Source organism: Neoarius graeffei, chromosome 14 (genome assembly GCF_027579695.1).
Source record: "Neoarius graeffei isolate fNeoGra1 chromosome 14, fNeoGra1.pri, whole genome shotgun sequence".
NCBI classification, from domain to species: Eukaryota; Metazoa; Chordata; class Actinopteri; order Siluriformes; family Ariidae; genus Neoarius; species Neoarius graeffei.
Window position 1 is genome coordinate 38,773,802 of NC_083582.1, and position 17,314 is coordinate 38,791,115.

Below are 17,314 nucleotides of genomic sequence, written 5' to 3' on the forward strand. Positions count from 1 at the left end.
GGAGAAAGCTAAAAACCTGTAACTTGCTAACAGTTTGATTTCATTAGTTAATGAGGCCCATTTTGGACCATGTTATCCTAATACATAATATTACGTTAGGTAAAAACTTTAAACCAGTACAATCTCTTCTTCAAAGTATCCTGAATGACTCAATTTTGTATAAATAGGGCGGGGACTACATAGGCGGCAAAATGTTACAGCCGTGAATGAGGATTCAAAATGGCGGCTCGGCTCGGTTTCCCCTTTCGGGCGCTCCCGTTTTCTGTTAGAATTTGGTAAAGAAAAAAATTAATATATTATTTACCAGCTTAAGGTCGGCCCGTATGGTGAAATACCGTGACCGAGGCCCTCAGCTGGTATTTCATGATACAGACCTCCCAGCTGGTAAATAACATATTATTTCTTCTTAACTTTACACAGAAAACTGACGATTTTGTCAACTGACCCCACGCGCCTCTGCCAAAGGGGGGGAAACGGCGCCATCTGGTGGTGGGATTAATAATCGTCTTAGTTGTTTTTGACGGACGTGTGTAACACAGGAAGTAGTTGGCTTTTTCACAGCCTTCTCCTCCAGGAAGAATGTTAACACCTACATTACCATCGGCATTTGTTAGTCTGTGTTTTAGCTCTACAGCTAATTCAACAGTCCTCATTCATGTATTTTGTTTTACGGGTTTTTCAGAGAGACAGTGTGGCCAGTAAAGTCGCGCTGCACCTTTAGGTTTGTTTAAGTGTTTGTAGGATTGAAAGTGTTTCCTCGTTCTGATATTTGTGAGAACATATAGCCGGGCTGTTGGTTCCTGTCCTGTTCTTACTCAGATGTGTTCTTCCCAGATGAGGAAGCTCCTTTTTGGTGCCTGGGTGGTGTTCTACAGCTCGGCGCTTTTACTAACCAGAAAGCTGTGGACCGGAAACTACACACGAAGTCCGCTCGCGCGCAGGATTTTCCTGAACGCGTTAAGCAGCTCGGGTTTTAATGCACAAGGAATGCAAGAGGTAACGAACATCAAATACTAAAGCCTTAATCTTCGATTAGTTTGTAAAATAACTTGGTTGGATTGTTGATTATTCATTCAAGCATTCCGTCATTCTTTAGACAACAGATGATGATGATAATAATAATGTTGACTAGAGCTGAAGCTACAATTATCGACACCTTAACGATTTTTTGGTCGTTGCAAAAGACTTTCAGTACGTAAATTGTGCATGAATAAATAATTTCTTATATGCTAGGAATTTAATTTTGGTCTAATTCTATTTATCGCAATATGATTCCAAATACTCTATAATCATTCCATTCTGTTATGAATCAGACAAAAAAAAATATAAATCCCAGCCAAGGACGCGTTATGGCCTCTGCATGCTCTTGCGACAAGGCTTTCGCAGATAGCTTTTCGCAGACAGTTGTACTTTATCGTTGAGCGGGGAGTAATAGGCGTGCGGGATGTTATTCACCGCCACAACGCAAGGGGGCGCGAAGTCGCGAAATCGCTAGGAGTTGTTGGTGGGTGTGGTTAGTGGAGTGTTTATCCTCCGGTTACTTATAATGACTAGAACTGGAGTCGTATAGATGTACGTACTTCCTCGATCAACCGCTCTTCATGCTGCGCCATCTTCGCTCGGGTTTTTAAAAATGGCGGTAGTGAAAACAAACCAAACCGGGAAAGTAGGGAAGCGGAAGTGCGTGTACAGCGGATGTAGAGTGGACCAATCAGAGCCCTCTTGTCTGCGAGGCTTCTGCGGTGGTCACAATTTTTGGGAGGTGCGCGCAGAGCGTCTGCGAAGGGGGGGGGCTACGCAGACGCCATCTGCGACGCCATCTGCGAGGACTGCGTTGTTTATCCTAATGGGCTTCATGGGCAGCTGCCCAGGGCCTCGGCCACTAGGGGGCCTCGGAGGTGGCGAGATCGGAAAATCTCATCTCATTTTCAGAAGTTTTGATCATATTGATAACATTTTTGATGCATTTCGCCACCCATAAGGAAGCCCACCTTGTCCCGTCGCATAAATCACCCGTCATTGTCAGTATGATCACTGTCCACCATGTCTTCACACGCTACGCCAGCTTGAGTTCACTCAGTGCGTTTACATGCACATCCAAATCGAGCTAAGGGTCCCAGCAGGGGTGCCAGAGAAATCCAATCCTACATGCACACAAGGAAATTGAGCTGTTGTGTGAGGTACATTGTGCACCCGAGCCACAGGTGGCGCTACACGCCCCATCGTGTTGGTACACTTCCGGTTGTCGTCATGAAGAAGAGCTATTCAAGAGTATAAACAAAGTTATCAGTTCCGTGTTCACAAGAAGAACAACGACGTTCGTTCTCCTTGTTCCTCCTGACCTCTTCTGCTGCTCGCTACTACTACTGTTGTCATGCCGACCAAGGCTGTTGTGTTTCTCGCTTGTGGTCTCGTCACTCGTCACTTCCGGAAGGGGCAGTGCTGAAGTAAGTAGCTCGACTACGTAGCTCGATAGGGTTTATATGCCCTAAGTAGCTCGGCTACAATCGCATAATCTAGGTCGCGTAGCTCGATTACGAGAAATCCAGTTCGGTTCGATTTCAGCCGAGCTAAGGTGTTTCCATGGCATTTAGAACTTCGATTTCAGTCGAGCTATTGCAGAAATTCGATTTTCTCTATGTGCATGTAAATGCACTGAATTATTTAATTAATGACTTCGCTTTCCAGAAAAGTAGGAAAGTGCCCTTGTAAGTTGACCCATGGCTGTCAGATAAGCCAGATGCCCATCAGCACCACAGCACCAATTTTTAACATACATATGGTGTCGCAGTCACAGGTCGACAAGGAGATCTGTGGGCTAAAAAGCTCTAGAGCTAAAGATGCCTATGGTATGGACACATTATTTATTAAAACTTTTATAAGCAACCCCTCCTTTCACCAATTACAAATATTATTAATAACTCTATTATCCAGCAGGTATTTCCAGACTGTTGGAAAAGTGCAGTAATTACTCCAATCCTCAAATCTGGTGATCCAATAATAACTATTAATTATAGACCAATTAGTATACTCCCCTCTATATCTAAAATAACTGAGAAATTGGTGGCAGAATAACTCATTCAGCACCTAAATAATAGTCTTATGCTTAACAGCTTGCAGTTTGGGTTTAGACAACATCACTCAACTGAGACAGCTGTCTGCTTCTTTCTGGAAAATGTTAAATATAAATTTGATGCAGGTGGTGTTGTTGGGGCTGTTTTCCTCGATTTTAGAAAAGCTTTTGATAGTCAACCATCAGATACTGTTACAAAAGCTCACTCATTTTAACTTTTCTAGTGACTCATTGAAATGGATGGAGTCATACTTAACATCAAGGACACAGTGTGTTAGAGTGCAACACACAACATCAACAACATGTTCACGGCCCAATCCCAATTCTAATTTCTACACCTACCCCTTCCCCTTGGCCCTTCCCCTTGAAACTGAGCTACAAGGGATAGGGCTTGAAATTCAACCCCTACGTATTGGGATAGCCCTTCAACGATCGCATACGTCATCGCGTACCTCCGTCAGCGTTTACGTTAGCAAAACGCGACCAAATGCGTCATTGGCTGCGACCAGCCGCTACAGTCAGAGCCAGAAATCTCTGCTGGCAGGGTGTGATTTGTTAACTAACACCACTGAATGGGATATCTTTGGCGCTTCGTGCACCACATCCGACAGAATGAGGTGTCAGAACACTCATATAAACAATAAAAGCGAGAATAACAGAACAAAACGTACGCAGTCAAGCAACCGAAAATAATACTCACTCCCAAAGCTTTTTAGCAGCAGCTTGGATTTCAGAAATCGCTGCTCATTCTCAGCTCGAAAGCAAATCAAGCGGCGTGTTTCCTCTGGATAACAACTTAAAACACGTAAATAATGGAGAAAATACATTTATGACAATCTTTCGTCGCGGGAACCGCCATCTTTCTGAAATCCGCATGAAATCTCGCTGAAATCCGCATGGCATTGTGGGAAATCACTCAAACCCCTTCGTTCGGAGTCAGCTCCAGGAAAATCTCCGTTTGGAGGGGTACAGAAGCCCTACCCCTTCCCCTACCCCTCCGCGTTAACTGGGATTGGGATACCCCTACCCCTTCACGTGAACGCGCAAAATGGAGGGGAAGGGCCAAGGGGTTGGTCCAAGGGGTGAAATGGGATTCGGCCCAAACCATCTTGGAGTACCACAAGGGTCCATACTAGGCCCACTATTGTTTAGCCTGTATATTAATGACCTATCAAGTTGCTGTCCTGCATCAGTAACCTGCCAGTTATATGCAGATGACGCAGTGTTGTATGTCCATGCAAAAGACAAAATTGTAGCAGCACAACAGTTAACATCAGTCATGAACAATGTGTGTACATGGTTGCAAAACTCACACCTTCATCTTTAATGTGTCAAAGACTGTCTGTATGTATTTCTCAAAAAGAGTTAGCACTGACCTTGATCCCAGCGTCATGGTGCATGGTGAGAAACTGGACGTTGTTCAAGAATTTAAGTACCTTGGAGTAATTGACTCACAACTTGGTTTTAGGCAACATGTGAAGAAAACTATTGCCAAAATAAAATTTAATTTATCTAATTTTAGGTATATTAGGAACAATTTAACAGTCGAGTCAGCTAAATTGTATTTTAATGCAATGATTGTCACATATGTCTTACTGTGGGTGGCACGGTGGTGTAGTGGTTAGCGCTGTCGCTTCACAGCAAGAAGGTCCTGGGTTCGAGCCCCGTGGCCGGCGAGGGCCTTTCTGTGTGGAGTTTGCATGTTCTCCCCGTGTCCGCGTGGGTTTCCTCCGGGTGCTCCGGTTTCCCCCACAGTCCAAAGACATGCAGGTTAGGTTAACTGGTGACTCTAAATTGACCGTAGGTGTGAATGTGAGTGTGAATGGTTGTCTGTGTCTGTGTCAGCCCTGTGATGACCTGGCGACTTGTCCAGGGTGTACCCCGCCTTTCGCCTGTAGTCAGCTGGGATAGGCTCCAGCTTGCCTGCGACCCTGTAGAAGGATAAAGCGGCTAGAGATAATGAGATGAGATGTCTTACTGTTTAACCAGTTGGGCATCAGCTAATGTCACAACTTTAAAAGCTATTACAACATTATACAGCCCTGTGATGACCTGGCGACTTGTCCAGGGTGTACCCCGCCTTTCGCCCGTAGTCAGCTGGGATAGGCTCCAGCTTGCCTGCGACCCTGTAGAAGGATAAAGCGGCTAGAGATAATGAGATGAGATGAGATGAGGCAACATTATACAAACAAGCACTGAATTTTAGACAGAAAACCCAAAACATACCATCACTGTCATATATTGAAAAAACACAAACTATTGGACTGGAATAACTATGTTAAATACAATGACGCTGTTTTAATTTACAAAATCCTTCATGGTTTGGCCCCTCCTCCCCTACAGACATTTATTACGAAAAGCACAAACAGGGCAACCAGAGCCAGTTCCAGGGGTGATTGCTCTGTTCCACTTAGGTGGGGTTTACATTAGACCGTATCAGCAGATCATCAGATTAACGTTTTTAAAACGATTAGCGTGCACACAGCAACGCCAATACACGATTCGCGTGCACACAGCAACGCCAATACGCGGATACGCTCGGCTCCGCAGGCATCCTGCGCTCCAAATCACTCCGCCCTGAACAGCGAGTGCCCTCTGGAGGGTGCGCACTCCGGCTCTGCGCAGCTCACAGAGCGCGCGAGTGAAGCGCACGAGCAGTGATTCGGGACTGAGCCGCTGTGTGTGTGATCCCAGTGCATATCGGGCATGCGCGTCACTTACCACTTGCAAGTGGAAGGATGGCAAGCCTAAAGACAATCATAACTACACAATGGACAGTATTTGCATCAGTATTTGCAGTATTTTCATACTTTTATACTCTTTAATGAAAGGTGATACAAGGCGGAAGTCCGCGCCGGTTTTCAGCAGTCGCATCACATGACCAACGCCAGCGAATCAGGAAGGTGGATGTCACAGTCCAATGACGACGCCAGCTAGAGCTCAGCACAGTGTATCCGCGTATTCTCAATGTTTACACAGCACCGGACCAGACACAATCTGGATTGAATACGTGGACCCTGGCGGATTCCCGTTTCCAGGCGTTTTAATGTAAACGGACAGTGCATCCGCGAAGAAAACGAGACAGATATGGTCTAATGTAAACTTGGCCTTAGGAAGAGCGCTTTTAGTCAGGCTGTATTCTCATACAGAGCTTCTCACACCTGGAACACCATTCCTAGCACAATTAGAGAACTACAAACGTTCAACTCATTTAGTAAACAGGTAAAATTATGGCTATTGGATAATCAACACTGTCAACATAACTCTGTATAGTCTGTATTTGCATGTTTTTTTTTTTCTTTTTGTTTGTTTTTAACTAATTTTACATTATTTACTTAATCAATGTGTGCAATATTTATTTATTTTAACAATCTGTGCAATGCTTTTTATTTTCTTAGGGACCATCAACCTGTCTAGGGACAAAAGATGGAAATTAGCCTTTTGGCTACAATCTTGTATATTTTGCATTTTTAAAAAAAGTTATTAATATATGCTGTCCCTTTGTTAAATAAATAAACTTTCAAACTGAATGCGCAAAGCTGTGTGCCACTGCTGTTTGGGACATTACGTGTGTGAAAGGATGAAATGTTTCACATAGCCTAACATTTTGAGATTTATTTCTGAGAAGCAAGATATTTTTCTTTCTTTGTTTTCACAAGTTAAAAGTCGCCTGGATTCCAAAATGAAAACAAACGGTTATATACCAAATGAATGTTCTTGTTCTGAATACTACAGAAACTGTTGTAGGCCGAGGTTATGTTCTTGACATGTTGTTCATTGACTCACTCATTCAAAGGCTTCTTGAGGCTAAACTTTAGTGAACCAGACTTGTTAACCGTGATGTCTGATGGATTTTTTCACCATGCAGTTGCCTATTTCACCATTGCTTTTTCTCGATTAAATAGGTGTTGATGGATATAAAGTTTTATTGTTCAATAGTATTTCTAATTGTGCCACTGTCATTATTTAAGTTTCTGTGCCTAGTTAGACAGGCACGTCTGAGGGGGTGAATTTGCTGAGCGCAGTTGACAACAGGCGGAGGTGGGGCCTCGGGGGGGTGTCTGCCCAGGGCCTCGGCAAGGGTTAACGCGGCCCTGATCACAGCACTTTTATAATTTTTATTTTATTTTATTTTTTTAATCCAGCCACTGGGGGTGCATAAGCGTACTCTTGGTGCCAGTTCCAAGCCCGGATAAATGGAGAGGGTTGCGTCAGGAAGGGCATCTAGTGTAAAACTGTGCCAAATCTAACATGCAGATTGAAAAGAATGAAGACTGGGAAAGCAGTCGGACCAGATGGTATCCCGATTGAGGTTTGGAGATGTTTGGGTGAGATGGCTGTGGAGTTCCTAACGAGATTCTTTAATAAGATCCTAGAGAACGAGAAAATGCTGAATGAATAGAGAAAGTGTGTGCTAGTCCCAATATACAAGAATTAGGGAGATGTACAGAGCTGCAGTAATTACAGAGGGATAAAATTGATGAGCCACACCATGAAGCTATGGGAAAGGGTATTGGAGGCGAGACTGAGAAGAGAGGTAGCAATCTGTGAACAGCAGTACAGGTTTATGCCAAGGAAGAGCACGTCAGATGCAATTTTTGCTTTAAGAATGTTAATGGAGAAGTACAGGGAAGGCCAGAGAAAGCTACATTGTGTGTTTGTAGACCTGGAGAAGGCATACGATAGCGTGCCGAGAGATGAGTTATGGTATTGTATGAGAGAGTGTGGCGTGAATGAGAAGTATATTAGAGTGGTGTGAGAACAGTGAAACAGCAGTGAGGTGTGCAGTTGGAACGACTGAATAGTTCAAGGTGAAGGTGGGACTCCATCAAGGATCTGCTTTGAGTCCTTTCTTGTTTGCCATAGTGATGGATAGCTTGACGGACGAAGTGAAGCGAGAGTCACCATGGAACATGTTTGCGGATGATATTGTGATATGTGGTGAAAGTAGAAAGGAGGTTGAGCTGGGTTTGGAGAGGTGGAGGTATGAAGAGGAATGAAGGTGAGCAGTAGCAAAACAGAATACATGTGCATCAATGATAATGGGGATGAGAGTGTAGGGACGATGCAAGGAGTAGACGTAAAGAAAGTTGGTGAATTCAAATACCTGGGGTCAACTGTACAGGAAAATGGGGGCTGCGATAGTGAGGTGAGAAAAGAGAGCGCAGGCAGGGTGGAGCAGTTGGAGAAGGATTTCAGGAGTCATTTGTGATAGGAAAGTCCCAGCAAAAGTGAAAGGTAAAATGTATGACAGTAGTGAGGCCAGCTGTGATGTATGGATTGGAGACCGTACCCTTAACAAAGAGACAGGAGGCAAAGTTGGAGGTGGCGGAGTTGAGGATGTTAAAGTTTGCGATAGGAGGTTGGACAGGATAAGGAACGAGCACATCAAACGGACAGCACATGTGGAGAGCTTGGGAATTAAGCTAAGAGAGATGAGACTGAGATGGTATGGGCACATCCTGAGAAGCATGTTGGAAGGAGAATGGTGAGGATGGAGCTGCCAGGCACACCAGAACGAGGAAGGCCAAAGAGGAGATACATGGATGTGGTAAGAGAGGACATGAAAGTGGTAGGGAAGGATGCGGAAGACAGGGAGCAATGGAGACAAAAGATCTGCTGTGGTGACCCCTAATCAGGAGCAGCCAAAAGAAGACGACGACAGCACTTTTATTTTTTTAAAGTACTTCATCCACTTTGACAGTGTTGCACTAAGATCAATACACAAGTTTTAAATGTCACTTAATTCCACAGCGTGTCGATAATGATGGACGCTGGTGAAAGCGATCACTCACTATTATCGATACCTCACGTGACTTCTCAAACACGCATTTAGATACAAAATGGCGATTGTCAAATGAAAGAGTAAGAAACAAAGTAGGTTTCGACAAGAATATCATGAAATATGGGTGAATTTGATAAGTAGAAACATGCCCATGATCTTTCCACCATGCTTGCCTGTGATAACGTCCAGGTTTTTCTCAACTTGCTGATCGTGCTAGAAAAAAAATTCCGTCTCAGGTAACGAGCTGTGTCATCAGACGACAAGATCAAAGGGCGAGGGGGGAGGGGTCTTCTGGTTGATTTATTAACCAATAACAACTGTTGTAACTGAAACTCACCTTTGTAAAATGTGTTTTTTTTTTTTTTTTTTTTTAATTGGTAAACCTGAAACGGTGTCTAATTGTAGCTCTATTTTTTTTTTCTCTCTCTCAGTGGTATCGCTGCTGCCCTGACCTGTTGGGTGAGAAGATCCAGCCCTTGTTTTTGCAGAGTCAGTTAGATGAGGATACTCAAGCTTTCCTTCAGAGAAGTGTGGAGAAATCGGGCTGGGTCTTTACCCAGCTCTACCACTCAGTCTTCTCCACCATCTTCAGCCCAATCATCTCAAGGACATCCATCAATGGGTACATTTTCCTTACTGAATATATTCCTGAATAGTTTTTAAAGGCTGCTTGTTGCATTTTATTTTTGTGTACATCAGTGAACCTTGGTCTACAGACACAAACATCGTACCAGTTGTAATACATAGAAGCATGGGTGCAAGTTTTCCGGCATGTGCCGGAAGCTCCAGTTTTTTCGGTTCTGAAAAAGTCATTTTTCCAAATCGTGTAAATCCGTTGAGATTTTCGGGGGGGGTGTATAGGGGTGGCCCTCTCACTGTCTCACTCTCAGCGTATTACCGGGTTACTGCGGTACAGTCTCTGCACGAGACAAATCTTTTCATCTCGTCTTCGCCACAAACCTCATTCAATTTATACGCCGCTCACCGATGAGCGGTCCTGACTAGCCCCTTGTTTCACGGTGTTATCTCATCTCATTATCTCTAGCCGCTTTATCCTTCTACAGGGTCGCAGGCAAGCTGGAGCCTATCCCAGCTGACTACGGGCGAAAGGCGGGGTACACCCTGGACAAGTCGCCAGGTCATCACAGGGCTGACACATAGACACAGACAACCATTCACACTCACATTCACACCTACGGTCAATTTAGAGTCACCAGTTAACCTAACCTGCATGTCTTTGGACTGTGGGGGAAACCGGAGCACCCGGAGGAAACCCACGTGGACACGGGGAGAACATGCAAACTCCACACAGAAAGGCCCTCGCCGGCCCCAGGGCTCGAACCCAGGACCTTCTTGCTGTGAGGCGACAGCGCTAACCACTACACCACCGTGCCGCCCTCACGGTGTTATACATGTGTGATATCATGTTTCACGCACGTAGCACGTTGTTCGACACAGCTATTCCCATGAGTCGCCATTTCTTTTGGTGCACGTTAGAACGGTGCTTTTGATTGGCTCACTGTTAACTGCCGTCCAATGAAACTTCAGCTTTTATAATAAGCCTTATTTCGCTTCCCTCCCTTGCGACAGATCCACGTGCTTTGCCTCTGGTTGCTGATCAAAATATGTCAAAATGAAGTTTTTATCGGAAGGCTCCAATACAAAAGAATTAGAAAAGACGTCTAGAAATAAATGGAGATGGGAATGGTTAAGCGAGTGTGACAAAAACGGTGACAAATGGGGAATATGGCTGAGAAAACCAGACGTCCCGGGGGTTGCGTATTGTGACTGCTGTTCAAAGACTATCAAGTACGGCTCCAGCAGGAAGAAGGGACTTAAAAGTCACGCTGATGAGACTAATCACTTGAAAAACAAGAAGACTGTCCAATCAAACCAGCTACAGTGGGGGGCGTCATGGCTCAGGTGGATAAGGTGCCATACCATAAATCCGGGGACCCGGGTTCGATTCCGACCCGAGGTCATTTCCCGATCCCTCCCCATCTCTCTCTCCCACTCATTTCCTGTCTCTACACTGTCCTATCCAATAAAAGGTGAAAAAGCCCCAAAAAAATCTTAAAAAAAAAAAAAAAACCAGCTACAGTGACTTAAAGTTTATTTATTAATGTCAGACTGTATCGTTATTGAATTGATTTGTGAAATAAGGGACATTGTTAAACTTGTACCACATACATTCAACTTTGATAGGTAGTGTATATGATGCAAGTTTAATAATAATTGAGGGAAGGGGGGGTATGAAGCTGGGCACATGCCCTCTAGACCGGCCAGGTTAGGCCGGCGTAAGGGGACGTTATGCCCAATTTTTTTCACTTATGATCATTAACTTGAATTTTTTGTCATGCTCACCCCTCCCTTTGTAACCCCCCCCCCCGCATGGCTATGCCATGCACATCTGACTTTGTCAGACTTTTCAGGTTTTTGAAAATGTTATACTTGCACCCATGTAGAAGTACAACTGTATTGCTGTGATGGTGACACTCATTTCTTGGTGTCTGTTAAATAGGTTTCTGGGCCGAGGCTCCATGTTTGTTTTCTCGCAGAACCAGTTTCACCAACTTCTCCGAATCGGTCCAGACTGGAGAGGAAAAAGATTACTGGATCTAGGAGCTGGGGATGGAGGTGTCACTGAAGTAATGGGTTCTCATTTTAAAGAGGTTTATGCCACTGAAGTGTCTCCTCCAATGAGGTGGCAGCTCCAAAGAAAGAACTACAGGTGCGCTGAGCTTCTACACCTACGTTTTAGATTTGATATTCTTTTGACTTGCCGTTTGTTATCATTAAGACACAAGATGTCTGGTGAAAAAACAGGTTAACCTCAAATTATGAACGGTGAGAACCTTCTCTTAAAACAATTAGGGATACAAACCAAGGTGATGTCCTCAAGCATGTTAAAGTCAGGCTCGGGTTAACGTTTACCTTCTGAATATGAAGCAAAAATTCAAATGAAAAATTTTTTTTTTCTCTCAATGTCAGGTTGTTGGAAATTGATGAATGGCAAAAAACAGGTTTCCAGTATGACATTATCAGCTGTCTGAACCTCTTGGACCGATGTGATGAACCTTTACAGCTGCTCTGGGACATCAAGAAGGCTCTGGTACCTGGCACAGGACGGCTGATCCTTGCAGTTGTTCTGCCCTTTCAGCCTTACGTTGAAATAAGTAAGATTGATTGACTGTTTTTTCCCCTTTAAAAGTCTGTTTTTATTGAAATATGATATTTAAGTATGTCAACATGATCTAACAAATAATTCACAATCTTGGGCTTAGGAGGAAGATGGGTGCGTCCAGTACAGCACATTCATGTGAAAGGCACGACTTGGGAGGAGCAAGTTAAAAACCTGTCGGACGTATTCTCGAATATAGGATTCGAGGTGGAAACAGTGACACGCCTGCCATATTTATGTGAGGGAGATATGCACCAGGATTATTATGTCTTGGATGATGCAGTGTTTGTACTGAAGCCTCAGGAATGACTCCATTTATAAGAAACTTGAATTCACTCGAGATCTTTCTGGGTGTTTATAGAATTAGATCTTCATACAAGTCCTTTACACAATACTGAATTAGAATTTTAAACATTTTACCTATTGTAGTACAGGTAGTCGTCGACTTACAACCTATGCAACTTACGACCGATCGACTTTACGAACGTCTGGTTATGACTGGCAAGTGTTTCCCAGCTGAGCGTACATCAGTTTCCGCCCCAGCTCCTGGTTTATGAAACGAGCAAATCCTCCCGCCAGCCCGAGCGCTGCAACAGCTGATGATGTAGACGACCCACAGCCAAGCACCAGTGATGCCAGTAGTCACTAAGTTTTGTATTTTGCTGTGTTTTACATTTGTATTTTGCTATGTTTCAAACTAAAATGTTTTCTATTTTTCACACCTGTATTTCGTATTTTTTGTTTTGCACATATTAAACGAATTGTACTGTACGCAGTGTAGTATGCAGTGTTAGACTTAAACCAAATAATGAGCCACGTTAATGAAATAAGAAAATGTTGATAAAATAAGACTTTAAAGGAACAGTCCACCGTATTTCCATAATGAAATATGCTCTTATCTGAATTGAGACAAGCTGCTCCGTACCTCTCCGAGCTTTGCGCGACCTCCCAGTCAGTCAGACGCAGTCAGACGCGCTGTCACTCCTGTTAGCAATGTAGCTAGGCTCAGTATGGCCAACGGTATTTTTGGGGCTGTAGTTAGATGCGACCAAACTCTTCCGCGTTTTTCCTGTTTACATAGGTTTATATGACCAGTGATGTGAAACAAGTTCAGTTACACAAATTGAAACGTAGCGATTTTCTATGCTATGGAAAGTCCGCACTATAATGACAGGCGTACTAACACCTTCTGCGCGCTTCGACAGCGCATTGATATCTGAGCTCCTTATCAATGCGCTGTCGAAGCGCGCAGAAGGTGTTATTAGTACACCTGTCATTATAGTGCGGACTTTCCATAGCATAGAAAATCGCTACGTTTCAATTTGTGTAACTGAACTTGTTTCACATCACTGGTCATATAAACCTATGTAAACAGGAAAAACGCGGAAGAGTTTGGTCGCATCTAACTACAGCCCCAAAAATACCGTTGGCCATACTGAGCCTAGCTACATTGCTAACAGGAGTGACAGCGCGTCTGACTGCGTCTGACTGACTGGGAGGTCGCGCAAAGCTCGGAGAGGTACGGAGCAGCTCGTCTCAATTCAGATAAGAGCATATTTCATTATGGAAATACGGTGGACTGTTCCTTTAAGATGATTACAATATCATTACACATCACAATATACTTGCGTTCATTTAACATAGGCCGACTTACGACCAGATCGGTTTACGACCGGTCAGTCGTAACCAAACGCAGTCGTAAGTCGACGACTACCTGTACAGGGATATTAAAGCCAGGGCAAGGACTTTTCTTTAAAAGTTACATTCCTAAGAAGCGCTCAGATGTGTAAAGATATCCAGGTCGTTGTAGACAGCAGAAGGAAGAAAATCTGACTTGAATGGAAAACTGGGCCACTTGGCCTGCTGTGCCTACTTTGCATACTTACTTGGTGTTTCTGATGAAGGATCAGAAAGCTATATCCAGACCTCATATGAATAATAGACTGTAACTGATGCACAGATTTTCGGACTTGTTTATGCAGACTTTGGATTCATTTCCAGCCAAGTGCTGGACTGGTGCTGTTGAACTTATTAATAATATCGGACTTGTTCATAATGTATTGTCTGAAGTATTTTCAATAAAAAAAGCATGGCAAACCAGAAGTCCTGAATTAACATTTGCAGTATTTCTTAACACTTACAAATTCAAAAGATGACTCACAGGATGTGGCTTGTGCAAGTATCCAACCCCACCAAACTTTTCTGCATTTTGTAGTGATCTGGTGATAAGATTTTTTTGTTGTTGTAGTTATACAACGAAACTTGGTTTGGTAGCACTCAGAGAAAACGGCAGCAATAAAAAGAATATAAATAAAATACAAGATAAAGTGGTGGAATTGCAACGTAGACCGATATTGCACAACTGTACAAGGTGTATTTACGTTCCAATGTGTAAAGTGATCAAGTAAGTAAAATAAAGTGCAGTGTGAGCGGATATTGCACAGATTGTAATAATTGTATTTACAGTTCTGAATGTAAAGTGATCAGTGCGTTTGCAGCAACTTGGGTGGGTGGTAATATAGGCTACAGCTCTGGGGAAGAAGCTGTCCCTCAAGCTATTTGTGCATGTTCTGATGGTCCTCTATCTTTTGCCTGATGGGAGGAGGACAAACAGTTTATGACCTGGGTGTGTTGAGTCTTTGATAATGTTGTTAGCCCTCTTACCTAAACGGTTAGCGTAAACTTTTTTTTAAAACAGATTTTTCTTGAGTTTTAGTCTAATCTACATGACAAAATAACTGCACTTGTAAATTATACATTAGGCAAAGCAAGGCAAGTTTATTTATATAGCGCATTTCATACACAGTGGCAGTTCAATGTGCTTTACAGAGGTAAAGGCAAAACAGTAAACAATAGAAAATAAAATTACATAAAATAAAGGGGCGGCACGGTGGTGTAGTGGTTAGCTCTGTCGCCTCACAGCAAGAAGGTCCGGGTTCGAGCCCCGTGGCCGGCGGAGGCCTTTCTGTGCGGAGTTTGCATGTTCTCCCCGTGTCCGCGTGGGTTTCCTCCGGGTGCTCCGGTTTCCCCCACAGTCCAAAGACATGCAGGTTAGGTTAACTGGTGACTCTAAATTGACCGTAGGTGTGAATGTGAGTGTGAATGGTTGTCTGTGTCTATGTGTCAGCCCTGTGATGACCTGGCGACTTGTCCAGGGTGTACCCCGCCTTTTGCCCGTAGTCAGCTGGGATAGGCTCCAGCTTGACTGCGACCCTGTAGAACAGGATAAAGCGGCTACAGATAATGAGATGAGATAAAATAAATGGGGAAGAAGAGAGAAAAAAATAATATAAGAATTAAACAATAGTAGAAATAAAATAATAAAATGAAGTAAAAGTTCAGTAAAAACAGCAGAATAAAATAGAATAAAAGTTAAGTAAAGTTTAAAACATGTAAAGATTATATTTATCAGTTAGCAGAAAGCATCTGAGAACAGCTTGGTCTTTAGTCTAGATTTGAAGCTGCCAACAGCAGGAGCATTTTTGATGTCCTCTGGGAGTTAGTTCCATAGCTGTACTGCATAGTAGCTAAAAGCTGCTTCACCACACTTTGTTTTAACAACAGGTTTTACCAGTAAATTTTGCTGCTGCGATCTGGTAGATCTGATCGGGTTAGGCCGCTGCAACATATCAGAGAGGTAATTGGGCCCTGTACCATTTAGAGATTTGTACACCAGCAGCAATGCTTTAAAGTCAATTCTGTAGCTTACTGGAAGCCAGTGAAGGGACCTTAGAATTGGAGTAATGTGCTCTGTTCTTTTTGTTCGTGTGAGAACCCTAGCCGCTGCATTTTGAATCACCTGAAGTTGTTTGATTGTCTTTTTTGGCAGGCCTGTGAAAAGGCCATTGCAGTAGTCAACCCTACTAGTGATGAAGGCGTGTATAAGTTTTTCCAGATCATTTTTTGACATAAGTCCTCTTAGTTTGGAAACGTTTTTTAGGTGATAAAATGCCAATTTAGTGATTGCTTTCATGTGACTGTCAAAGTTTAGCTCGCTGTCAATAAAAACACCAAGATTTTTAACCATATCTTTTGTTTTAATCCCCTTTGTGTCAAGAATAGTGGTAATCCTGAGTCTTTCATCTTTTTTCCCAAATAGAATTACTTCTGTTTTATCTGTGTTCAGTTGAAGAAAATTTTGTGACGTCCAGTTGTTGATTTGGTCGATACACTGGTAGAGACATTCAAGGGGGGCATAATCATTAGGTGATAGAGCAAAATAAATTTGGGTGTCATCTGCATAGCAGTGATACAAAATTGAGTTGTTTTTGATAATTTGTCCAAGTGGGCGCGTATAAAGGTTGAATAGTAATGGTCCAAGGATCGACCCCTGGGGGACACCACAGGTCAAGGACATTGATGTTGAGGTACAATTTCCCATGGTAACAAAGAAGCTTCTATCTTTTAAGTATGATTTTAACCAATGGATAACTTTACCAGTCAACCCAACCCAGTGTTCAAGTCGATATAGCAGTATGTTGTGATCAACAGTATCAAAAGCTGCACTGAGGTCCAGTAACACCAGGACCAATGTTTTGCCTGCATCAGTATTAAGACGTATGTCATTTATAACTTTAATCCGTGCTGTTTCAGTGTTGTGATTGGCACGAAATCCTGACTGAAAGTTATCAAAATAGCTGTTTGATACCAAAGGCAGTTAATTGATTGAAGACAATTTTTTCAAGGATTTTCCCGATGAATGGTAGATTTGATATTGGCCTGTAGTTGTTCAATACTGAAGCATCCAGATTATTCTTTTTAAGTAGGGGCTTTACAACGGCTTTTTTTCAGGGACACAGGAAAAATGCCAGTCCCTAGGGATGTATTTATGATCTGAAGCACATCTGTAATTATGAGGTGAAGAACATACTTAAAAAAGTTGGTGGGCAGAATGTCCAATTCAGATGTTGAGGAACTGAGATTTTGTACAGTTTTTTCCAGAGTCTCGTAATCAATCAAACAAAATTCTGACATTGTGTTGAAATTGTCTGTCTGTGTCACTGGTGATTGCAGCTTTTCAGTTATTTGCAACTGAGATATATTATGAGCAATATTCTGCCGTATTTTATCAATTTTACCTTTGAAGAAGGATGCAAACTCATTGCATTTATTCACTGAGAGAAGTTCAGGTGCTAATTGTGGTGGGGGATTAGTAGCTTCTCTACTGTTGAAAATAGCACACGGGCATTGTTCATATTCCTGTTGATGATGTTGAAGAAGAAAGACTGTCTTGCTTTACCAATTTTATAATTATATTTACAAAGCATCTCTTTAT

At 42.9% G+C, this 17,314-nt stretch overlaps 1 protein-coding gene across 2 annotated transcripts; it reads left to right on the forward strand.

The window, feature by feature from the left end:
• The first annotated feature begins 563 nt into the window (after positions 1 to 563).
• mettl9 (methyltransferase 9, His-X-His N1-histidine) lies at positions 564 to 12,761 on the forward strand. 2 transcript variants are annotated; one of them, XM_060938917.1, is made up of 6 exons: positions 564 to 721; positions 835 to 996; positions 9,290 to 9,480; positions 11,380 to 11,589; positions 11,850 to 12,034; positions 12,143 to 12,761. In XM_060938917.1, the coding sequence occupies exons 2-6, from the start codon at positions 835 to 837 to the stop codon at positions 12,346 to 12,348; spliced, it is 954 nt and encodes a 317-aa protein (XP_060794900.1). In that variant the 5' UTR covers positions 564 to 721; the 3' UTR covers positions 12,349 to 12,761. The 2 variants fall into 2 exon arrangements, with proteins under 2 accessions (XP_060794900.1, XP_060794899.1); XM_060938916.1 differs by lacking the exon at positions 564 to 721 and having other exon boundaries at positions 741 to 996.
• The last annotated feature ends 4,553 nt before the right edge of the window (positions 12,762 to 17,314 follow it).

Excerpts from the sequence above, each read along its gene's own strand:
- mettl9 (XM_060938916.1), top strand. The coding sequence starts at position 820 with ATGTGTTCTTCCCAGATGAGGAAGCTCCTTTTTGGTGCCTGGGTGGTG. Across the intron at positions 997-9,289 it reads ATGCACAAGGAATGCAAGAG|TGGTATCGCTGCTGCCCTGA; the intron begins GTAACGAACATC and ends TCTCTCTCTCAG. Across the intron at positions 9,481-11,379 it reads TCAAGGACATCCATCAATGG|GTTTCTGGGCCGAGGCTCCA; the intron begins GTACATTTTCCT and ends TCTGTTAAATAG.